At 36.9% G+C, this 23,966-nt stretch overlaps 6 protein-coding genes and 1 pseudogene across 8 annotated transcripts; 2 read left to right on the top strand and 5 right to left on the bottom strand.

Moving 5' to 3' along the window:
* The first annotated feature begins 743 nt into the window (after positions 1-743).
* Positions 744-1,505, top strand: LOC106310660 (PRA1 family protein F1-like). Its single transcript, XM_013747888.1, is given in 2 exon segments — positions 744-987; positions 990-1,505. Coding segments are annotated over 2 exon segments (543 nt in total). The 5' UTR covers positions 744-803; the 3' UTR covers positions 1,349-1,505.
* Positions 1,506-2,419: 914 nt separating this feature from the next.
* LOC106310508 (inorganic pyrophosphatase 2-like) lies at positions 2,420-4,143 on the bottom strand. Of its 2 annotated transcripts, XM_013747740.1 has the most exons (5): positions 3,942-4,143; positions 3,722-3,843; positions 3,352-3,553; positions 3,037-3,054; positions 2,420-3,003 (listed from the first exon to the last, which is right to left on the bottom strand). In XM_013747740.1, the coding sequence occupies exons 1-5, from the start codon at positions 4,089-4,091 to the stop codon at positions 2,668-2,670; spliced, it is 828 nt and encodes a 275-aa protein (XP_013603194.1). In that variant the 5' UTR covers positions 4,092-4,143; the 3' UTR covers positions 2,420-2,667. The 2 variants fall into 2 exon arrangements, with proteins under 2 accessions (XP_013603194.1, XP_013603193.1); XM_013747739.1 differs by having other exon boundaries at positions 2,420-3,054.
* A 1,656-nt stretch (positions 4,144-5,799) lies between these two features.
* LOC106307230 (serine/threonine protein phosphatase 2A 55 kDa regulatory subunit B beta isoform-like) lies at positions 5,800-9,796 on the bottom strand. 2 transcript variants are annotated; one of them, XM_013744126.1, is made up of 14 exons: positions 9,485-9,796; positions 9,096-9,199; positions 8,912-9,007; positions 8,704-8,823; positions 8,372-8,554; positions 7,920-8,011; positions 7,690-7,808; positions 7,400-7,523; positions 7,120-7,243; positions 6,949-7,017; positions 6,774-6,865; positions 6,606-6,683; positions 6,460-6,518; positions 5,800-6,382 (listed from the first exon to the last, which is right to left on the bottom strand). In XM_013744126.1, the coding sequence occupies exons 1-14, from the start codon at positions 9,576-9,578 to the stop codon at positions 6,249-6,251; spliced, it is 1,488 nt and encodes a 495-aa protein (XP_013599580.1). In that variant the 5' UTR covers positions 9,579-9,796; the 3' UTR covers positions 5,800-6,248. The 2 variants fall into 2 exon arrangements, with proteins under 2 accessions (XP_013599580.1, XP_013599581.1); XM_013744127.1 differs by having other exon boundaries at positions 8,375-8,554; positions 9,485-9,795.
* A 1,055-nt stretch (positions 9,797-10,851) lies between these two features.
* On the bottom strand, positions 10,852-14,597 carry LOC106311111 (annotated as a pseudogene).
* Positions 14,598-15,687: 1,090 nt separating this feature from the next.
* Positions 15,688-17,004, top strand: LOC106307467 (probable aquaporin TIP3-2). Its single transcript, XM_013744434.1, has 3 exons — positions 15,688-15,892; positions 16,151-16,416; positions 16,503-17,004. Exons 1-3 carry the CDS (start codon positions 15,751-15,753, stop codon positions 16,896-16,898), a joined length of 804 nt encoding a protein of 267 aa, XP_013599888.1. The 5' UTR covers positions 15,688-15,750; the 3' UTR covers positions 16,899-17,004.
* A 15-nt stretch (positions 17,005-17,019) lies between these two features.
* On the bottom strand, positions 17,020-20,352 carry LOC106307466. The gene is made up of 7 exons (XM_013744433.1): positions 20,055-20,352; positions 19,676-19,917; positions 18,767-19,412; positions 18,358-18,691; positions 18,182-18,276; positions 17,913-18,107; positions 17,020-17,842 (listed from the first exon to the last, which is right to left on the bottom strand). Exons 1-7 carry the CDS (start codon positions 20,244-20,246, stop codon positions 17,177-17,179), a joined length of 2,370 nt encoding a protein of 789 aa, XP_013599887.1. The 5' UTR covers positions 20,247-20,352; the 3' UTR covers positions 17,020-17,176.
* A 623-nt stretch (positions 20,353-20,975) lies between these two features.
* Positions 20,976-22,940, bottom strand: LOC106309603 (transcription factor BTF3 homolog 4-like). The gene is made up of 6 exons (XM_013746662.1): positions 22,835-22,940; positions 21,875-21,942; positions 21,653-21,801; positions 21,508-21,564; positions 21,391-21,429; positions 20,976-21,304 (listed from the first exon to the last, which is right to left on the bottom strand). The coding sequence occupies exons 2-6, from the start codon at positions 21,940-21,942 to the stop codon at positions 21,123-21,125; spliced, it is 495 nt and encodes a 164-aa protein (XP_013602116.1). The 5' UTR covers positions 22,835-22,940; the 3' UTR covers positions 20,976-21,122.
* Between the last annotated feature and the right edge of the window lie 1,026 nt (positions 22,941-23,966).

The following is a 23,966-nucleotide window of genomic DNA, read 5'->3' as shown; positions in this document are numbered from 1 at the left end:
GTGGGCTTTTAACTCGTTGGAAGCCCATATTGTCTCGAGTAGCCGTTGAGTCGAGGACGCTTAGATGCGCGTTTCGAGCCGTCGAGCCGAGACACCGTTTCGTTCTGAGTGGGCTGGGCCGTCTGTTCTTCGGGCCTCGAGGGATGTCGAATCCACCCTCTACATTTGTGAATTGCTTAATCTACACAATAAACCACGTGAAAAAAAATGAAAGAAATAAACTTTCCTGACAAAAGAAAAGTTTGGAAATAAACTTTCCGGTCATGTAAGAAATTATTGGCCTATCATCGAAATAGCCAAGTCATTGGATCAATTCGTCATAATAGTGGTATGTTATGATGAGATATTATTACCTTCGGAAATAATATCCCATATATTAGATGATTAGCGTAATTATCCTCTAGTGATTGGAGTAATTTTCTGACTAATTAAATTCCTAAGATCATTTACATTTACGTATAGAGATGTATTTAAGAGTCGAAGATATGTCCTTGCATATAAATGAGTTGTTATTACCATCATCGAAGATATGTCCTTGCACAATAACATGTTAATTTTCAAGGAACATTAAGAAATGCAATGATAAAAACTTCCTTTTTAGTGTGTTCGAGCGCATTATATGTATCCCATTTTCCACTTTTCTAATACATACACGATCACTGTTCAATATTTCACTTTATGGGAGCTTAAGGCTTTATAAAACCTCTCAGTTGTATACAGCTCTATCTTCACATTCACAGCACATCACACTTGCAGCAAAGATAATCGCTCTCTCATATTTCAAAAGAGAAAAAAAAAAGTAAATGACGACATACGGCACAAATCCAACGTCAGCTAACGACCTAGCACCAAAACTCGAGTACATTACACGAGCCGATGACCACCACAACGTAAGACCCGGCCTCGACACGCGCCGTCCATGGAAACAAATGCTAGACCTCCGCTCTTTCAACTTTCCGCGCAAAATAGCCACCGTGATCACCAGAATCAAGCGAACACCGTCTACTTCCAGACAAACTACACCATCGTTGTCCTCTTCTCCGTGTTCCTCAGTCTGGTCTGGAATCCCTTGTCACTCCTAATCCTACTTGCTATAATCGGCGCGTGGCTCTTCCTCTACTTCCTCCGTGATGAACCACTCACTGTATTCGACCGCGAGATCGACCACCGTGTCGTTCTTATTGCCATGTCCGTTATCACTCTCTCGATACTTTTCTTAACCGACGCAAAACTCAATATTGCGGTGGCCGTCGTGGCAGGCGTTGCGGTTGTATTGTCCCACGCGGCTGTTAGGAAAACCGAAGACATGTATCAAAACGAAGATGAAACCAGTCGTTTACTTCCCTAAGTATAAAATGATATTCAATTGCTAGAATATTTCACATTAATAGTTCGATTGTTTAGTTGCGTTAGGCTTTTCAAATCTGTTATCACTAAAATCTTGTAACAACCATTGTTTATTATGTTTGTTTTTTATGTTCCACGTTATAGCTTATTAGTATTCGTCCCATTTTCTCTATAACCACTGACAATAGCCTCTATATGTATTAGGTAGGTTAACAGAGAGTCGTGAATAATTGCATTCTAACCGGATAATTTCCAACTCCGGTTAGGTTTGATATAGCTAGATGAAGTATAATTGCTGGCAGTTAATAGCAATCAAGAAAAATAATTATCATTCAATATAGTTTGAATTTTTCAAACTCAAAATAGATTTTCTCTTGTAAGAGTTTGTCCTTGCAACTAGTGGGTAATTAACAAAATATTCAAAGTCAAGATATAAAAAATAGAAATTAAATTAAAATTTAGGTGTTGTGACTATGAAATATATAAATAAAGCTGAGTTATCTAATTATTATTCATTACCTATCTATTAGAATTTTATATTTATAAGATGTTTAAACCAAAATTTTCTCTATATTTTTTTCTTCACTCACTACTAATGTATATAAGTTTAATAAACTAATTTTCAAAATCTAACATTATTATTCACAAAATATCATTAAATCTTGATTTTAATTCAAACTAAATGAAAATAAATAGCACTGTAAACATAAATTTTTATTATGAATATATTGAATTCATGATTTTTTATTTTATTGTAGTAATATAAGTTTTTTAATGTTTTATAGTTATATAATATTGCTAACTTGTGTTTAACTGTATGATAATTGACTAGTTATAACTTATAAGTATTCTAACAATGCACTTGTTTTCAACTACTACATCAAATATCATATGTATCGTCTAATGCCACCACAAGTACCATCCACTATGGAAAACTCTAGCACCACTGCAGTTAAACCAACTACGGGAAATATGATTCGCGTTTTAAAATTTGTGGGGCGAGGCCGGCTTTAATTTGAACCATGATCTTTGATGGACCGATCGGCCAGAATTTGTAACAACAACAGAAAAAAGGAAACGAGTATCACACAGCGACACGGGATAAAGGGTTACACTATGATTTTTTTTGCAATAAGTGAGCCTATTAATTTAGACTCTGACGTAAGGTCCGTTAAGCTTCCAAGGGAATTACATCAATAAAAATTCAACGTGGTACAGACACGTGCATGAACTATTATACATTTTTCTGGATGCATGAATAACATTGTATTGAACAAAACAAAAAAATCTTAGATTCTTTGTTCTCTCAGTCTTCATCAATCACTTAACGAGGTGTAGAGGAACCTGGAGAGAAAGAGGCAACAGAGGTTCATGAACAATCCCAACAACAGATATTTTGCAGTGATCAGAGCTCAACATCTTCTCCTTCTCCTCTTCTTCATCTGATAATATAATCTCGTTGACAGTTCCCACTAATATCTTTTCCATAGCTTCACCATCGGTCCAATCTCTAATCGTAGCCTTAACCAAGGTCTGGTTTTGACTAATCAAATCCCAAACCGGGAAATTCTTCCTTGGCATCATGTAATCTTCAGCTTTGAGACTAAGACTCGGACAGTAATCACCAGCACCATCTCCAAGATAAATCATCTTCATCTTACTTCCTTCTTTGGTAAAAGAAGCTTGAATCCTCTCAATTATCAAACCCTATAAATAAATAAAAAGTTAAGTTAAGGCTTAAGAGTATAAAATAACACAAGTGGGTACGTAAAGATTCAGCGCATGACATGTACTGATCGTAGAATACATAAAACAGAATCAAAGATAACATATTCTATACAAAAAGTTCTCCAAAATTCATGGAAGTATATTTGACAATTGGCCAAGTGACTTAATGTTTATTTTCTCTCCTTAATGAAATAATGGTCGAAAGAAAGAGCAATATTACTTGTAATTAATTTGTAACTACTAGTGCATGTAATTAAAGTCGTATAGAGTACGTACCTTGCACATGTTAGGAGGGCAACGAGGGCAACCATGGGAAGACTTGTTGAAATCGTGGTAAGGAGAGATTCTTAACCTTCCTTGTTCATCTACAAGTCCAGGGTTTGTGTTAATCTCGGAGAAATACTTCCTAATCCCGAGATGTTCAACGATCGTTTCGATGAAGAACGTGTTCGCGTCACTCACTATTCTCAGCTCGCACCTGGAAAATTACCAAAACGTTTTAATGAAAACGTGTTCATGTGATTTCTTTAATCAGAGTTTAATAAAACGAAATTAAACTTATGAAATTAATTAAAGAGAAAAAAACAAAAATAGCACTAAATCAAGTATTAAATGTTATTTCGGAGATTTGCCCTTAATTAAATACCCTAAAGCATGAGCGGATTTGATGGCAGGGATGACACGAGGATGAATAGGGATTCTTCTCAAGACTTGTTTGATTTCTTCTATGGTTTTACCATGATCATGAAGCTCCTTCATCATCCTATCCTGTTATTTATGTACAACCAAATATCGCTTTAGTGGTATGCTTAATTAAATTTCAGACAGAAGATCTAGTTAGAGTACTAGAGATCGAGTGAACAAACCATGAGAGAGTTCCAAGGCATTGTCGGAAGAAGCTGGTCGAACAACTCGGTGAACCCAAGTTCATCGACGACCCAATTATCGCTATCCACGTCAATGATAGTCTTGTCGAAATCGAACACGACGACAATGTTGTTGTTCTTGTTAGCCATTGTACAAGAAAAGAATATTGTTGAAACCTTAAAAGTTTCAAAGTGTTTTAGATGTATGTGTGTGAATATGGAATGTGAAGAAGATGAATGTGATTTATATACAAGTGGAATTGAGAGTGGAGAAGAGAGAGCGAATAGGGATTTTCTAAGAAGATGCTATTGGAATATTACCTTGAGAGTATGGAATGTGGTTCTTATTTTCGTAAACCGTTGGATCTGATAACATTTTGGCTCAAACATTGACTAGGTGTGCTGATCCAACGGTGTTTACGGCTCTTGTTTTATCTTGTGGGTATTATTAATATTTAGTTTGGCTTTTATTCCTTTTTTATCATGTGGGATTAGGCAGTTGAGAAGACAAGGGAATGAGATAAAAGAATATTCCACCTATTAATCCGTTTCTTTATTTTGTATTTATTATAGGAAAAAATAATTCTTTACCAAAAAGAGCTTTTTGGTACATGCTATGAATATATTGTTTCGGCAAAACCAAAAGAAAATGGATTTTTTGGTACGGATATGATTATGGATAATATTTCACTATTGAGGGGTCACATTTGTTCTTGTATATTAGACTATTAGTTTTGATGAAAATTTTCAATTTTTCATAATTTTTCGGACGTTACATTTCTTATGGGCAAAACATTTTGTTTTATACTGATACCAGATTTTGGATGAAAAATATAAATGCATGTATATGCATGGGTGTAGTGGCTATATATATCGATTAGGTCACATACTTTATCGATAAAGTTTAAACCACAATATTGTAGCTCGGTTGGATTAAACCTTAAAACATTGAATTTATCAATATATCAAAGATTGGAATACATATATGGGATTTGAATCAGAAGGCACTAGCACGTAGCAAGTAGGGGAGGAAAGTTGGAAGGAATATTGAGTGACAAATCTAAAAAATGAATATTCTTGGAGTTAAGGAACATCAGCTTTCTTCGGTGGCCACATCTTTCAATATTCATCAATTTGATTTCTCCAATATATCAATTAAATATATCCTAAAACTCGAAAGCAATTTGCAGTGGATCACCAAACATGTCTTAGCATGACAGCACAACACTGTTTGTGTGTATATCTCTCTATCTATAGAATATACATATTTTACCAGACGTTATCAGAAGATCCGCATCAAAACAAGCTTCTTTTATTCTCTCCTCACGTCTTCAGATAACAACCATCTGTAATATATATAAAGAAGGAAATATTTTCGTTGTAAATCTGTAGCACCACGAAAATCCATGGTAGACATGCCAAGCTGATCATGAGATTTAGTGAACTATAATCATTTTAAGATGAATAATAAACAAAATTACATTTTGGTACTATATATTCTTTGTATAATAGCTTTTGAAAATTTAGGGACCAAGGTAAATGTTTGTGGAAAACCGACCCTATAGACATAACTAATCACTTGACCAACTAGTTGAATGGTTTACTTCAATATGTTTTGCTCCCTGCACTGTTTCAGGAAGGGCAATTCTATATTCTCCATACTATATCCTATACACTTAAAGATGCGTTTTCACAAGAATTATTAGTAAAAAACCTCAGACTTCATACTCCCTTATTTTGCTCTATTAACTTTGCGAAACAGTCATCATAAGAGTCTGAGTGCCGAAAGCAAAAGAAATTGTAGTCAATTATAATATTGTTACTACAATTGAAGATATGATGATACAACTACTTTTTATTGGTAAAAAATCAAAAAAGGGTGTCTGAAAATATAATTGAAAAGGAGACATAGAGAGATCATAAGGTGTGTTCAAGTAAAAAAAAAAGACAAAAGAATCAATAAACAAATTTGAAGCACAACCCTCCCAATCGTCTCATCCTAAGAAAATCATAGACAATAAAAGAGTAATAGAGTCGAAACTGAAAAAAATATTATCCTCGGCAACAAGGTCTCTTCTTTTCTTCCCCAACATTTTGTACCTTCTAACTCCTGAAAGATTATACTGTTGCTTCTTCCATGGCCTGCGTCGCAGTGACTAACTACACCTTTTGTGGTTACACCATCACTTTGGTAGTTAAAAGAGAAAGAAAGAAAGAAAAGATAGAGAGCCAGAAAGGGAAAGTTAAACTGGAGCAAGCTAGTTCCATATTTTTTTTCTTCTCTCTATCTCCAGTTCCAGTTCCAGTTCATGCATAGTACATGTACAAGCTGTTTGCTGCTGCACAAGCAATTGAGTTCTCTGTTGGATGCCAAGCCATATGCAGCAACTTATTTGTAAAATCATTTGCGTTCCCATTCTCAGCTCCGGGACTCTCTGATCCTGCACCCAAACACTTTTTCACACCACAAGATAACAGTAAAAGCTTGATGGGTTGTACTGTGACCACTACCACTAACCTCGTCTAATCATACTGGTCATAGATCTGGAAGGTCTTGCAGGTGTCTGGATTTGCCTCCTAGTATAAACCATTGATTTGCAATTAGTCAATATATAATTCTATGACTTGTGTTTAACTATCAATGTTCTCTGTTTTCTGATTTACCTCGTAGGGTTTTTGCTAGCTTCCAAAGTTGCAGCTTCAGTACTTCCTTTAGACGCTCCAAATACACGGAATAGATTGCTGGTTTCACACATAATAAATTGTGTCAGTTATTCATCTCTTATATAAGATAGAATAGTACTGAATTGACCACAAGACAAGCAATCAAACCTGTAAGAGCCTGTTGCTACCCTCAATCCATCGCCACTGAGACAACACTCAAATTTATCAAAGATGGAGTCATTTTCATATAGATCGCATAGCTGCAACCAGGTAAAAACATAATGTGATTAGTTTCCAAGACATAGTCATCAAATGAGAGATGCCTACAGAAAGAAGCTCTTACCTTGGGTCTCAGATGTTCATGAACCTGGTAAGATGCAACTGGGCCAGAATCCATGTTTATGTCCCACAGCTGAAACGTCAGAAAGGGCAGATATCAGAAAATACTTAATGATACACCTATATTGGCCCACTATCAGAAAAACTATACACAAGGGATTCAGATGATTTCAACCTTAAGGGTCATGTAATCGCGACTAAGTATGTATCTCCCATCCCTTGAGAATTTAATATCTGAAATCGAGGCAATTATCTCTGTGAAAAATGATCTTGAACCAGGTGCTTCCGGTTCTTCAAACCTGTGATAGGAAGAAGCAATCGTCAGTGGTCTTTAGCCTAATAATCTTCACTTACTAGTCATTTCTGACATTGACTACTTATTTATATCCCCTTCTTACTTAAAACATATCCAGAAAAAGACATTTTCGATAAAAGATGAAGAGAACAGAACTTACAATTTCGTGTGAGAATCACACAGAGCTGATTGCCTCATATCAATCAAACGGATGGAGCCTTTTGAACTGCTATATGCGAGCATATTACAATGGATTGGATGAAACTCGGCTGATGTAATAACCTCTGCAGAGACCATGTAGTATTCAAAAACATGCTCGACAAGCATAATGTTTTTAAATAGTAAACGTGAAAAGAAGAGAACTCCAAATTGAGGAGGTTGTTAACATATACAACAATGTAAAGACAATACCAGATATAACTTCAAACAAAGTAAGGGAAGAAAGCATACCAGTTAAGTCCTCCATGTTTGTGGGCTTAACATCAACAATATTGAAACTCTGGTTGCTGATCTCCAAATTCCAGAGATTTACTCGCAGATCATCAGCAGAAATGAAGGTTTCTCCATCGCTTCAAAAATTAGGGGAACGATACATTATTTCAAGGAACAAAATCATGGAGAAATACATTATAAACGTGATCTAAGAGATATCTTGTGAGAATACTTAGGAAAAAAAATACCTGCTATTTGAGATTGAATTAATATGGTAATCATGAGCATGAGCATACACTCTTCGGCACCTGGCCACAAGGCTGGTCTCCTGACTAGTCACCTAAATATGCAGAACAACCAATTATTCCAAGCAAAGTATCGATTGAGTAATGCGTGATACTATGTTGGTACTGAGCTCTAGTTACGACAAACGGGAAAAACCAACTAGTTCCTACGTTTCACAACTCATGTAGTAGGATCATCAACACGATGAACACATCCACATCTTCCACTCTCAAAGTATAAAGCAATCAAAAATATTACTGGATCAACTGTTTTTACTGGACAAAAGCTAAAGGCATCACCAAAAAATATAGTGGACATACTGGATATCTATATGCCTTTAGGTTTCAGAATCCTGAAACTAAAACTCACTTCATTTGACAGTAAAAGGGGGAAAAAATATTGCATTGAGTACAACTACCATAGGCAAACGCAGAGATGGAATGCCTCCTGGCGGAAAAGAGAAGTCCTTGCTGAGGTAGTCATGTACTCCATTAGCAAGTAATTGAGGAGGGCTACTTGGACTTGGTCGATTGTCTCCTAAAGCTTTCGACGGATCAATATTCATTTCAGAAATTTTCTTGATCTTCTTCTCTTGTACCTGTTTGATCAAAATGAGTGGAGGGGTTAACAAAAAATTTCATCTTTTCTTCTTAATGGTCTTGGAAGCATAACAGTTTCTAGAACCTTATCACATGTCACACGTAATATATTTTGAAATAAAGATAAAAGCCCGTCCAGATGTTTCACCTTCCAGTATTTGATGGTTTTATCATTTGTGGAAAGCAGAAACAATGCACCATTTGCTGGCTGGCACCATCTGATTTTGTTGATTTTCTCCTCTATTTCCAAACTCTTGAGATAGTCAAACTGAAAGAGATTGGAGAACGATATTATTTCGTAGCAAGTAGCAACACACTAATTCGTAAGTGGAATCCCGTGGCGTGTTTCAATGTACCTCTGGTTCATGACTCTGAAACTCTGTTTTATATCGAAACTCAGGATGCTTAGCTGCGTAATCCATCTGCTCAGCATCCCTCCTGGATCCACCATGCTGAAAAACATCGTACAAGAGTGAATTACAGCATTTTAAAAAAAAAAAAAACTGAAGTAAATCTGGCAGAAGAGAAAGGAAGACGCACATCTTTAGTATCAGTCCTCTCAAAAAGAACAACTCGGCCCCCACGGTCACCAGTTGCAAGATGGTCTCCACTTTTATCAAACTCAATGGCTGAAATGATGTCAACTGCAGAAAGAAATCGTCAAATAAGAATTCATCACTAAAATTGTAAGAGCTAAAACACATTAAAACCATAAACTTCAGCTCGAATACTCTCTTCTCCATAACATAAGAAGACTAAATCTACTCACAGTGGAAATCTTTAAAAAAACTCAAGTCACATAGATTCATCAATAGCTCACTAATCAAGTAATCATCCAAATCAGATCCAAACCACAAATCAAATCACTAGTCCTCAAATAACCTCCGGATCTAAAACTCAATCTCTAAAGCGTGTTACACAATGATTACCTTCCTGGACTTCTTCACCGGCGGTTCGCTCGCCGAAGACCTGAGAGAATCTCCACTCTAGAGGAGAACCGGCGGAGGAAGCGGCACCGTTCATTTTCCTTTTTTCCTTTTTGGCGTAGATAATCCGAATTAAAAATCAGAGCTTGGAGAAAATCACCGAGTCGAAGATCGCGTCATCACCATAACCAAATCCATCGATTCACATTCCATTCAGATAGTTTTCTTCATCGATTGAACCACTTTGATCGATGATTGATTTCTATCTCTCTCTCTCTCTAGAAAATGGAGGAACGAGAGAAGAAAAAAACGCCTTCCCCTTTTTCTCACTCTAAAAGGGTAAAATTGTAATTTACTATATTTCTTTCTTTCTTTCTTTGGGACCATCACAATAATATCGAATAAGTTAAATGCCTTAATACCATGTTTTTGTCTTGATATGAACTACGAAGGTTATCGATTCGTTAGAGGTACAAGGTGGTGCATTTCTTTAACCAGATCCAGTATACATGAGTCGAGGGTTGACATGTGATGTCGCATATCATTGGTCAGTTGCTGAGGTGCGCTTTGCCGCTGTTATATGACGTGAATACGTGTAATTATCACCAGGCCCGGCTCTGATAGGAAACCAGGAAACACATGGACTTCCGGTTGCAAAGTTTCTTTTAGTTTAGTGGCAAAAGCACATTAGTTAAATGTTAAAGATAATGGATGCTTTTAACTTGTTTTCAACACTAATGGCTAGTTTCAGCACAAGTGGCCATAGGTTATAGGTTCATCCTGTTGAAGAAGAAAAGATATTCTTGGTCTTAATATTGTCATAAGATTTGAATACTACTGCTTTTCCAATTCACTGATTCCTAATAGGTTTCTTCTTAATCATAATCATCAGAAAAAATATAATGGATGCTTTAACTTCGAAAAGAAAGAAGAGATAAGGAATATGAGCAGCTTGCAGTATGGTCCGGAGATGCATGCATTGGTTTTTGATGTGATCAACACTAAGAAACATGCGACAACATCTCTGTACCCCCAAAGGCTCATAGTCAAATGTGCCATTTGCATCAGAAGATTCTGAGTGGGAGCTATTGTTATGATAAGGCTCATGTAATGCTTTGAACAATGTATACCAAGATCCTATCTGCATCTTATTCTAAACAACTGTTCCAACTAAGACGCAGGGAACAAACATGTTTAGTAGATACATCTAAAAATTGTTCATTTTTTCTATACAGTAAAAAATCCTAATAAAGAAAACAATTAGACGGGGAAAAATCATCCACGTAGAAAGAATCTAACTAAGCTATTAAAAGAGATAGATAACAACATACTCTTACTCTAAAGCTAACCACTTTGTTGACTTGTCGGCCCTAATCGCCAGTATCTGATCCACATCCTGAGGGGCTGTCACTGTCAAAATCTACTGATAAAAAAAAAGAGTGATGTGATGCTGATAAGGTGAAAGGGCTGACACAGAGTTTCAAAGTTTACCACTAAAGCAAGATCATGTGTCACTGCTAGAACTATTACAACTACTTGATCCAACTACCTTGTTTTCTTGCCGGACAGGAAATGACATGCCAATTGCTTTTCTGGTTAAATATAAATATATAATCATTATTCCATTGTATTCTTTTTATTAATAAACAGTAATTGCATCTGAATATGGCATGACCTTGTGAGCTAGAACCTTACCTGATTCAGTAACTCTCAATGTTTGGTCCGATTGGGCTAGATTGGTCTGTGAAAGCAAAAGAAGAAACAATGACATGAGCCTCAAAAAAAAAAAAAAAACATAAACACCGGAAACAATAACTTTGGCCATGGAAAGAAATCATACTTTACATTTATATTTCTACTTTACTAGTAACAAGAACCATCTTGTTGCATCACAATTTGCATTGTGCGGCATTTAAATGAGATAGATTAAGTTGTGAATTAATACAAGCTTTGTTTGTACATATTGAAATGAAAATTTGAGTTCTGACAAGTTTCACACACAGGGATAACCTCAAAAAATTGACTACTAGCTCTTTCTGGAACAAGCTTTTGATTAACTCCATTAACGTGTACTTGGGAATTCTTCTGCATTTGTTGTATTGTCAATTGATCACTTGCACATTGTACATCAAACGAACACAAAAAGTGGGGATGCAATGAGAAATATTGAAAGTTACATACATCCCATTTTCATATCTTTGTAAAAGCATTTCTAACCTTTTTTAACTTACAATAAAATATGTTTAAAATCATCTTTATTTTAAATTCTAAAATAAAAAATTACTAATTTGTTTTATATTTAAAATAAATAAAGAATTTTATTTTATAATTTGTAAAATAGCCATTCAAATTTTGACTTTTATTTATAACTAAAATTAATAAATTAACAATTTATGATATAAATATATTTTGATGGTTGAACCAAATTTATTGGTAATTTGTGGATACAAATATATCATTATTTATGGTTAATCCAAACTAATTATTATATATTTTATATGATATAATGTAGTTTTATATAATAAATGTTGGTCTAAACGCAATAATGCAATGAACAACAACATTCTTTTAAGTAGATTGCACAACGTATGAACCAATGATAAAGATAAGTCTAAGAAAATCAATGACACATTTCTGAAAAACATTGGATGGTTCTGGAGTTCCAAGTTCCAATTTTAAGTTGATCTTTGTGCATCATTTTGATCAGCATGAAATCCATGTAGATATGTTTTCTTCTATAACATATATAGTAACTATTCTTTTTTCTTTTGCAGTTAGCGCAAAACTTTGGTGATCATTTCATCTTGTGAGCGGTGAAGATAATATTTTTATGGAGATAATATCCTTATGAAGATAATATCTTCCTCGTGTATCGACTCTTCCTCCTCTCTTCATGCCACTCCTTCTCTTTCTTTCGTTGTGATCTTCTTTATTCTTCCCCTTGTTCTCCTTCTTAATAACTTCGTCAAAATCTTTTGAGCAATATCTTTCAAGAAGAAAGTCGTTTGTTGTCCATCTTCCTCATACATATATGTAAAAACCAAAAAGTACAGTTAAGATCGGTTGTTTTCAAACTAGAATGAAACCATAATGAAAAATAACTATTATCTTTTAGCTTCTTCCATGTGTTTATTCCCACCGTCTTGGCTAGGGGATTAGAAGAGCAAGTATATGTCATGATCTTGAAAAAATAATGTATCTTTAACTTCGAAAACAAGAAGAGAGAAGGAATATGAGCAGCTTGCGATATGGTTAGGAGATGCACACATGGGTTGTGATGTAATTAATACTAAGAAACATGCGACAGCTCCAGAGACCAAAAGCTCAGAGTCAAATGTGCTGCTTGCATCAGAAGATTCTAATTGGTAACTATTGTAGATAACGCTATCTGAACAGTATATATACCAAGATCCAATCTGGTTATAATATGGAAAAATCAAACTTTCAATTGTTCCAATTAAGACGCAGTGGAACAAATATGTTTATTAGATCAATGACAAGAGACAAAGACATCTAAAAATTTTTGTTCAGCTTCTTTCTGTGAAATAAAAAGAAAACTCCAAAAACAGATAACAATCCGAACGTGAAAAGTGATCGACGTAAAAAAAATTCTAACTGTGCTATTAAAAGAGATGGATAACAACATACTCTGACTCTAATTAAGCTAACCACTTTTTTGACTTGTCAACCCTAATTGCCAGTATCTAATCCACGTCCGGAGGAGCTATCACTGTCAGAATCTGCAGATCCAAGAAGAGAAGTGATGTGAGCTGTGATCCTGATAAGGTGAAAGAGCCGACGACACAGCTCAGTTTCAAAGTTTACCACTAGAGCAAGATCATGTGTCACTTCTAGAACTATTAGAACTACTTGAATAATCATTATCCCTTTTTTTTTGTGTGAGACTAAATACTAAGTGCATCTGAATATGGTAGGTCCTCTGTGAGCTAAAACCTTGCCTGATTCATTAACTCTCGATGTTTCTGTCCCAGTTGCTAAAGTGGTCTATGAAAGCAAAAGAAGAGACAATGATATGAGCTAAAATCAATAAGAGCATAAAGACCTGAAAACAAATATCATTTAGCTACAGAAGCAAATATTGCCGGTTCTTGGATAATACTGTGAGCAGATTCAGCATCTCTTTCTGAACCAGACTACTGGTCCTCTTTTTTATTACTCAAGCTCTCCTTATACCCAGTCACAAATCTATACAACTCCCAAAGCGTTTCGATGTCAAGACAATCAATATCCAGCTCAATCTCATCGTCTTGTTGAGAGAGTTCCGGATTACTCTTCTTTATAATCTGAACAACTGTCTCTAATTTGTCACAAGGCAAGTCCTGAAGCTCTTCAATGAGTCTCCGTTTCTCATCCAGCGTAAGGTCCCTATTATCAACATTAGCCTCCTCTTCTTCTCCAACATTAGCTGGTAATGGATCTACAATGGGAGCTATTTTCCTATCACGAGTTGGTTTAACGTTCCTAAGAAGACTATCAAGCTGCACTTCAATGGAAACCCACTTGTCCTCAAACATACTCAGTAACAATTTAGCCATACTATGCACATCATTCCCTATTGGATTATACAAGATGGTATTGTTAAAAGTAAGTCTAACATCTTCAGCGAAATCCAACGGTGAGTTATACAAACTCTCCCCCAACTTAGCCTTCACTGTACCCAAATCCATAGGCTCTTTAACAATGGTGTGGTAATCACGCAAGCAAAGTCCTTCAGCATCCACTGGGACATTGAACACCCATCCATACTTATGCGTCATCAACTTCCTAAGCAAGTTGTTACAGTTCTTGAAAATATGAACCGTATAACCTCCATGCCCGCTCTTCTTAACTGTTTCTATCTTCTTGTTTCCACCTTGGGGATCGAACCGTGTGATTACGATCCTAACTTTATCCACCTCAGAGATTAGTTTTAGCTTCAAGGTTTTAACCTCAGGCTTTGAAGTTGAGCTTAAGCTGACGACCTTTGACATGGGATCTTCGTCTTCAGACGCAAACGAGTGCGACGTAGACACGAGAGGAACATTCACTGACCGGTCATGTCTAGCAGCCACCATTGGTTTGGTGCGGTTATGATCGAAGGTCAGACGATGAAGTCGAAAACCCTAGGGAAGCAATGTAGCAGCGGATCGCGAGAATAGCGTAAGCTTTAATCACGCGCGAGAGATTATATAGGGGAAATAAACACGTGTGTAATAGAAAAAAGGAAAGCAGCAAGATACAGAACCGGTACTAAACCGGATAATACCAATTGAATGCCCCTTTTTGGCATCAGGGTCGGCTTAACGGATTAAACCAAAAATTTACCCTCAAAATTTTATATTCATTTTAAAATTTAATCAGTAATATTTTGTATATTATCAAATAATTTTTAGTCCTTTTTCAATTTTATTTATTATATTTATAAATTTTTCATATATAAAAATATAGATTTATAAAAAATTGGACCTTTTAACTATTATTATAAAGAGCACACGGGCTTGTGTCCGGGACGGTCGCACTGCTTATCCTCCAAGGTGAACCGGCCATGTTTGGCGTGACGTGTATCTGTAAACCAATTGCAACATCCAACCTTGGTTTTGATTTGAGTTTTTGGCTAAATCCCATATATTCAGACTAAGCATGTAAACAGTAAGAATATCATGTGACTAAGAGCACTTTTAACGGCAACTTTTATTGTTGTCTTTAAAAAAAAATATTTAAAAATAAGTAAGTCTTACCTTATAATCAAGAGTTGCCCATTCTGCTTCTCCCGTAGGAGGCGACTTTAATTTAGGTTTTGGACCATACGCGGACTCCATCGATACGTGGCGACCCGCGATTGGTTCGATTTTTTATTTTTGTTTTTTTTTAAAACCAAAAAAAAACACCTAAAAATCTGTGCCTAAGAGCAGTGGCCGTTAATTATGCTCTAATGCACCTGTCTCAAATAAAAAGACAAAATAAGTGAGGAGAAACCGGATCCAATATATTTTGAGACCTATGACTATCCATATGTCAGACATGCATAGACGTATAGTCACAACATGGATAATTTAAACACATATACACTCTAGAGGATCAGGTAAGGTCGAGGAATGGATAGACACGAACAGGATCCACGTGCTAAGCTTCAGACACTCTCATATAACATCTGTCTCCAAATTACTTCCACTTTGCTGCTTCTTTTAAGCGCTCTCTCTTTTCAACTCTTCTTTTCTTGCCTTTTCTTCTTTTATCACCATCTAGGTTTGATCTTCTCAGGTTTATAAATGGCAACATATGCTAGAAGAACATACGGATTCGGGAGAGCCGACGAGGCGTCTCATCCGGACTCCATTAGAGCCACTTTGGCCGAGTTTCTTTCCACTTTTGTTTTCGTCTTTGCTGGAGAAGGCTCCATCCTTGCTCTAGGTACAAAATGAAACATTCGACAAAAAAAAAACATTTTGAGCCAAATCTTATTGCCATCTTTACTTGAAAAAGTTTTAATCAAAAGTTCAGAGACGTATTTGTATAAACTTCTATGGATTTAACAAGATTTTTTGGTTTTGATAAGTAAATAAACTATAGGAACAAGAAAAATATATAATTCATTTGATAATAATATTTGGTTCGAACCATGCATCGTCATGCATTTGTGATTTGAACTATATACGCGTTATTGGACAGACAAGTTGTATTGGGACACGGCGGCTCACACGGGGACAGACACGCCGGGAGGGCTAGTATTGGTGGCGTTAGCTCATGCACTGGCCCTGTTTGCCGCTATTTCAGCGGCCATCAATGTCTCAGGTGGTCACGTGAACCCGGCCGTCACTTTTGCTGCTCTAGTAGGAGGCAGGCTCTCGGTGATCCGAGCTATCTACTATTGGATTGCTCAGCTTCTTGGTGCTATCCTCGCTTGTCTCTTGTTGAGGCTTGCCACTAATGGCTCGGTATCAAAACTTCCAACCAATCTCTATATTACTACTACACGTATATATACGATCGTCTAAGTTTTGATATGGTTTCCGTCTTGCAGAGACCAATAGGTTTCCATGTAGCGTCTGGAGTGAGTGAGCTTCATGGGCTATTGATGGAGATCATACTTACGTTTGCCTTGGTTTATGTCTTCTACTCGACCGTTATCGATCCGAAGAGAGGGAGTATTGGGATCATAGCGCCGCTAGCCATCGGTCTCATAGTTGGGGCAAACATGTTGGTAGGAGGACCATTCGAAGGCGCATCAATGAATCCGGCAAGAGCCTTTGGTCCATCATTGGTGGGATGGAGATGGCATAACCATTGGATCTATTGGGTTGGGCCCTTCATTGGCGGTGCACTCGCCGCACTTATCTATGAGTACATGATCATCCCAAACGTTAACGAACCTCCTCGCCACAGTACACACCAACCATTGACTCCAGAAGATTACTAGACCGGACCAAGCTTCATGTTGAAGGTTCACTCTTTGTATCAATAATCTCTGTTTTGCTTGTGTTGTTTGTCTCTTTGGTTTTTTTATATGTATAATTGAGTCCAGAACAGTACCTGTTTTCTTGTAATTTATCAAAATAAAAATAAAGGATAAAAAAATGGAGGCATTGATGGTTTTCTCTCAAGGAGCTGTACATGTAACAATGCCTAACTTCCTGTGTTTCTATAAATTAGCTTTATGTATATGAAACCTGCAAAAAGCTTTATTCCTTCTCTATGTTAAGAAGGTCCTCTCATCTTTTCAACAATCTGTCTACTCTTTTCCTCCATGTGACGCCTCTTCTCCTCCAACTTCTCCCCCATTTTCTTCCCAAGACCCAGCATCCTTGCTCTCCTTCCCAGTTTCTTCCCGCTTGAATCATCTTCATCGCTTGAACGTATTGACCTAGATGGTGACTGAGCAGCAGTCATCTCTCCGGTCCAGTCTCTTGAGTTTGTATACTGCTTTTCACTGCTGCTCGGTCGCAGTAATGGAGTTTTCAGTTCTTCCCGGGATTTGTCACTTGGTAATGTAACGGTTGTGGATGATCTTGACAATGGCGTAGACATGGCCTTTGCTTCAGTATTCGGTTTCTGAATGGCACTGGCAGCTTCCTGCACTTGTTCGGACTGAGCACAGGAGGAAGATGGTTCAGGAATAATCGGCTTCTGAGTGACGTTTATAGTCTTCTGCATTTGCTCGGAGTGAACAGAGGAGGAACAAGTGGGTGGCTTGTCGGATTTAGATTTCGCTTCTGTTGCATGTGAGCTATTGTGATCGCTTTCTTGATTCATCCACATGAATGGAGCGGCGTTGCGTTGAACCCAATCATCTTTTTCAGCAATCATCCAAGGAATCGTTAGGCTTTCACAGTTTGGAAGAACCACTGTTTCTCTTATTGCACTCTGTAGAATCATATTGTTAGCTCATTCTGTAAGCTCAAAGAGAAGAGACCCCAAAGGGTGGAAGGTGTACCTTAAACCGGTTGATCAAGAACATAGCAACATGGCTGTTGGTGATTTTGTGTTCCCCAACAGAAGATGCGAGATCGAATTCTATATCGGGCATGCTCGTGAATCCAAACCATAACTGATCAGAAGGAGGCTGCTTCAGGTGTACCCTCAGTGTCCCTCGAAGAGAAGACACCCGTATTGACAAAGAGATAGGCACCTGAAATTAAGAAACAAGAGACAATCTAGCAAATCCAACTAGCAAGAAATAATACATTGAAAAGGAGAATCAACCTGGGAAACTTGTTCAGCAATGTTTTTAATAATAGACTTCCACCTAGATACACCATTTGGAGATGTCTTCGTTCCTTTTGATCCCTTGGATTCATCTACAACCAACAACAAAAATGGTAAGAACAGTCCTACTCTCTAGCAAGAACTCTGACTGCATTAATCAACATTGAACTAGCCTGTTTTATTGGATCCACCATTTTGTACTAATTGCTTTTCAAAATCTTCAACACCTCCAACATGGTTTGACGAGACTTCCCCTGCAGAACTTGGGTGCAACCTTGTGTCGTTTATACCTTTTTGCAGATCAACCTCACGGATATCAACCCTTGTTTCAACGTCAATCATCGCGTCACCAGAGTATTCAATATCTAGTTCGAACGCCCAGACACCACTCATCTCCATTGGAAGAACCCGAGTACCATGTATATGAGGTGGGAGGTTTCCAGTGTCAACATCGGAGCAGATTAACTCGCCTATGTAGCTTGGAGTCCTCATGTTGGATAACACTCTCTGTTTAAAACACAAAGATACATCTTTGTTTGGTTAAAGAAATCAATTCATCTCATAATCATGGATAGTGCAGACCTGGATTCGTGCTTGCACTGAGCTCGTCACTCCTGTTTTCCGTTTGAGATCGAAAAACAGCCTAGAGATCAGCAAGTTCCACGCCAACGTCCCTTCATCCATGTCGAACTTCTCTTCAGAGTCTCCATCTGAAACCCCAGAGATCTGACTGCTGCTATGGCTCACAGAACGTGAAAAGATAGGCACATCAGCTTCATCAGCGCTATAATCTCCCGTCTTCCTTCCAGAACCGCTCCTCCCTGAGCTACTTCCATGTTGCGAATCTTGGTAAGAACGCACAGAGTTTTTCCTATCTTCCCGATGCGATCGCTTTCTTGAAAACCTCTTCAAGAACAAACGAACCTTTGAAGAACCACCACCATCAGTTCTGTTCCCTTTGTCAAACGTCTCAAAGCTAAACCCAGCGGATGGTTTCATAAACGAATGATACGCAACATTGAGAGACGTGACGTAGCTGCGAAACTCTTGTTGCAGTTTAGTAGAGTACCAAATAAACCTTTCCGGAGAATCGCAAGCAGCAAGACGAAGAGCTTTACACCACGATTCCTTCTCCCAAGAAGTCTCGAGATAGATGTAAAACACCTTGTTTCCCTTGTATAACTCTGAAGATATCTTGCTTTCAACTTTTATAGGAAACCTTTTCGCCCTAAGAAATTCAAAAAGAACAATGAAGCTTCATATATTCAAGAACCTGATTCTACCAAAGCTTCACAATTCAAACAGCTATATAAGATACCACAAGAGCAATGAAGCTTCATATATTCAAGGACCTGATTCTACCAAAGTCTCACAATTCAGAAAGCTAAATAAGATGCCATAAGAGCAATGAAACTTCATATATTCAAGGACCTGATTCTACCAAAGTCTCACAACTCAAAACTGCTACACAGTTATAGATAGAGCTGATACCATTTTCTGGTAGGGAGATGAGACCCTGAAACAGCTTCAACAGAGCAGCATTTTAAAGAAACTATCGCCGGAGTGCTATCAGAACCAGCATCTGATAAGATCAGCTTGTGATCTTTGATCCTAGCGAACTTGCGAAGAGGATGAACCTCCAAGAAATCTCTCTTCTTCTTGTGCTCCTTTGGTACCTTCTCCTTTCCCCAGTTCTTAACACCTTCATCCACCTCCAGAATCCAAACCATTCCCTGTCATTTCATTACAAAACATCTCAAAACTTGAGAAATTGTCCGAAAATGTTAAGACTTCAACAATCAATCAACCCAAAGCTGACGCCTAGAATTCAATTTTTTGAAGGATAATCAAGGAATTGAGATTGACTCACCTGTTTGTTGAGAGAGAAATCGGCTGGAGGATTGACGACATCATCGGTGGATGGATCAGAGGCGGGTTTAGAACCTCTCTTCCGGTTCAATCGGTTCACGAGATACATCAATCCGGCAGCTTCGGCGGCCAAGATGGCGACGATTCCGAGGAAAACTCCGGAGAGGAAGACGAAACCAACGAACGAGAACATCTTCTCCCTGCTTCAATGCGGTGAAGGTTTCTTGTGAAGGAATCAAAAGGAGATTCGTGGCATCGTGGTTGGTTGTTCATGTCAGTTATACGAGGACCAAAGGAAACAGGGGAGGAGAGATACAAGTTAAACTAATGTTTAATTAATAATATAATTAAGTTTGATACTATATGTTCAAAAATAGAAATTAGCTTAGTGATCAAAAATAAATATTTTAAAATTCCCCACCAGGTCCTTTTCAAAAATAAACTTTCATAAGGAATAGATCATTTCAAATTTAAGGTGCAAAAAATAGTAAAATTAACTTGCTCTCTAGATCATCTCTAGTTCTGCAAGTTTTGAAGTAATCAGATACGTGTCTGTTTTTTGTGTTTGAAGGATCCATGGTGTGAGGCCTTAGGATTGAGTTGTGTGCATGTTTGTTTCATCATGTTCTCTTGCAGCTCCTTCATGACCCAACCCAAGAACCATAATAAGTATATTAAGTTATCAACTGGTGTTTCAGAATATCTAATGCATGCATACACATTATTTTCACACTTTAAAATGGTAACCAAACTTGCAAAATCCCTTTTTGATGCAGCAGATATTGTTATCTTGAATCGAGATAATAAAGATTTGTATGAGCGATACTGTAACGTACTTGCTATCTCTGTAACGAGATGAAAGTTCCGAGTAAACCATATCTAAGGAGATAGAGAACCTCAGCAAAGGGATTAAGAACATCAATCAATTGGATAAAAACCTTAAATTATTATCTGAGAACGAACAATCTGGTCGGAAACACTACAAAAACGGATCGAGCGAACAAACATTTATAAAAGATATGTAATAATCAAAGTGCGGTTTCATATGCTGTGATCTCGCTCTTCTTCTCTAAGAAGAAGCAGCAGCAGCTACTTTCTCTTCAGCAGCAGCTTCGAATGTCTCACCAGCTACAAGATCTGGGACATCATCGTCATCATCCTCTTGGATGGTTGCCGAGGCATTCCCTTCAACAGGGGAATGATTCTTAAACTGCTCTGCTAACTTCCTCAGATTGTCCATGTTGTCTGGTCCTGAAACAGATACATATTTTAAGGATCTTTGATTTGGGGTTGGTTGGGGGAAGAACATGTAACAGGTAAAACACATTCAAACATACCGAGTTGGCTGAGAATCTGAGGAAGGATATCTTCCAATTCTACACAAAAGCAAGTTTTATATTAATCAGGTTAAGCTGAAACGAAGATGAAGATAATAGAGATGATCAGATGAATACTTTTGGTCTGAGGAGAACCGCTAACAACCCATGTGTTTGCAGCAACTGAAGCTTGAACTGTAGTTAAGTAGGAGACACACAATGATCATCAATAACATGAAAAAAGTTTTACAAGAAACAAGATGGTAAATCAAGAAATAATTACCCTTGGGGTTGGTGAACTGAATAACAACATCATCCTTAAAGATGTTAACTTCTTCAATAGCTGGAATGGAATTAACTCCAATTCTCTTGAGGGTGCTTTGGAGCTTCTTGTCATCAGTTGTATTGGTCTTGTGCACAGCCTTCTTCTTCCTACAGCCAAAGATCAAATGGTTCATATAAACATAAACCATAAGTAAAATGGAGAAAGAGAAAAATTTGTTACCTTCTGACTGTACCCTTCCCGCCAGTACGGACAGTGTTAGCCATCTTCATCAATTTCTCCCGATTCATCTGTGTATACACCATGAGAGTCAATATAACCTTGTATATTGCGATTAAAACTATATATTATACAATCACAAGGGCTGGGCATTGATACTTGTTACTCGGTCAATACTTGCTACTTGATTCGTACTCGGCTTGAAAAATCAAGTAAAAAGTCTACAACTCTTATTACTTGCAAGTACAAGTCAAGTAACAAGTATAATGATTTTTTCTAATACTCGACCCTTTACTTGTTATAGGTTCTAAAAATATGTATTACCAATTAAAATACTTGTTTTACTACTACTATTGTAATAAAAATGAAAAAAGTATATTAGCTTTTAGGTATTTGATTTAATATGTAGTTATTTCAAATGAGTCACATACACACACTAAATCAAATGACTTGAACGGATTAAATAGAATAACAAGTATATGAAAAATAAAAGTAATTGTTCCAACTGTACTTATAAGTTTGGATACATTTATTTAAAAATGTAAATATAACTAAATAAACAAGTATCAAGTATTACCAAGTAACTTGCAAGTATATTTAAAATATAGATAAGTACTTGACTATCTAAGACTCTAAGTACTTGATCGAATCAAGTACAAGTACAAACCTAAAAACTCTAGTCAAGTAGCGGATAGGGCAAAAAAACCAAGTACCCGCCCAGGCACAAGAGCTTTGATTTTATACAAGAAATCAATGAGAACATAATCAATCAAATACAAAACAGAGCGCCAACAAATTTAAATTCAGATGGGTGAGCTAACGGATACTATTGAGATTAGCCTAGGAATCAATTAGGTTACTCTCTTTTCGATCAAAAATATGCAGAAGTTGCAGATCAGTAAATAAACACCGACACAACTCATGTAAAATCCATGAAAGAGGCAACTAGGGTGGTGGATTTACCTTGAGGATTGATGATTAGGGTTCACTGTTCTTCGATGAGTGGAAGGAGATAAGTGAAGAGAGACGGGGGGGGCGGCGCAGAGAGGGTTTTTTTTGCGTTTTAACTATTTGCTATTCGGAGCCAACCTCTTCTTTTAATCCAACGGTTGACATCGTACCGATCTACAAAGAAGCATCGATCTCTACCGTTGAATCGTGTTAAAAAGGCTCGATTTAAATCACGGCCCAATCATTTCCCTCATCTATAGGCCTAAAATAAGATGGGCGTTCTCATTTAATGGGCTCTCTTGTGAAATTATCAAATAACCAACCCGTTAGCTTAATCGTTTCTTCAAGTTTCAAAATCGATGATACATATCATATCAATTACCGCGTTTTTGAAAGGCTTTTTTTTTTTTGTCTGTTTCCTTTTGATTGGAGTTCAAATGTACAATGAAGCTACGTTCTGGATATCATTGATGAAAATGAATTGCAGGCTCATTGATTATCTCCTTGGTTTTGCCTTTTGCTTTCTGATAAACATAATCGTTTAAAACCTAGACCGGTTTAGTGTAACCAGAATCATGTTTGCTTGTGAGTGTTAGAATAAATGCTATAGGTTTTAGTTACGAAATATGGTAAGAGTTTGGAAGCCAGTTTATTTTTTTAGTATGGTAAGAATGTATTGACTTCCTTCCCAACTAACTCCACCTATTTTCCTACTAAAATTCACCAGTAATTAATTTGGTTTTCTTCCTCCACACGTGCAAGTGAGCTCTAAAACAATTTGATTATGATTTACCTAGGATTTAATATACTTCCAACCAGTCCTTAAAAACAACCTATAAACAGTTTTGCAAGCAATCCCAAGGAAAGTTTAAAGTACAATATATACTACCTCCGTTCCTGAAAGTATGATGTTTTAGATTTTTTTCTTGTTCCACAAAGATAGATTTTCTATATTGTTAAGGTATTTTTTTATACTTTTGAGGAACATTAATTGAGAATATTTGAATTGATTAAATTTCATTGATGGAAAGTTATTGGAAAGTGTATAATCAAGTAAAAAATAAATTAAATTATAAACATTTATTAAATTATTAATAAGCGTGCATACTCTAGAAAATCTTAGTTTCAGGAATATTACCTTTTT

Source organism: Brassica oleracea, chromosome C8 (assembly GCF_000695525.1).
Source record: "Brassica oleracea var. oleracea cultivar TO1000 chromosome C8, BOL, whole genome shotgun sequence".
NCBI classification, from domain to species: Eukaryota; Viridiplantae; Streptophyta; class Magnoliopsida; order Brassicales; family Brassicaceae; genus Brassica; species Brassica oleracea.
This window is presented reverse-complemented; position numbering and strand designations above follow the sequence as displayed.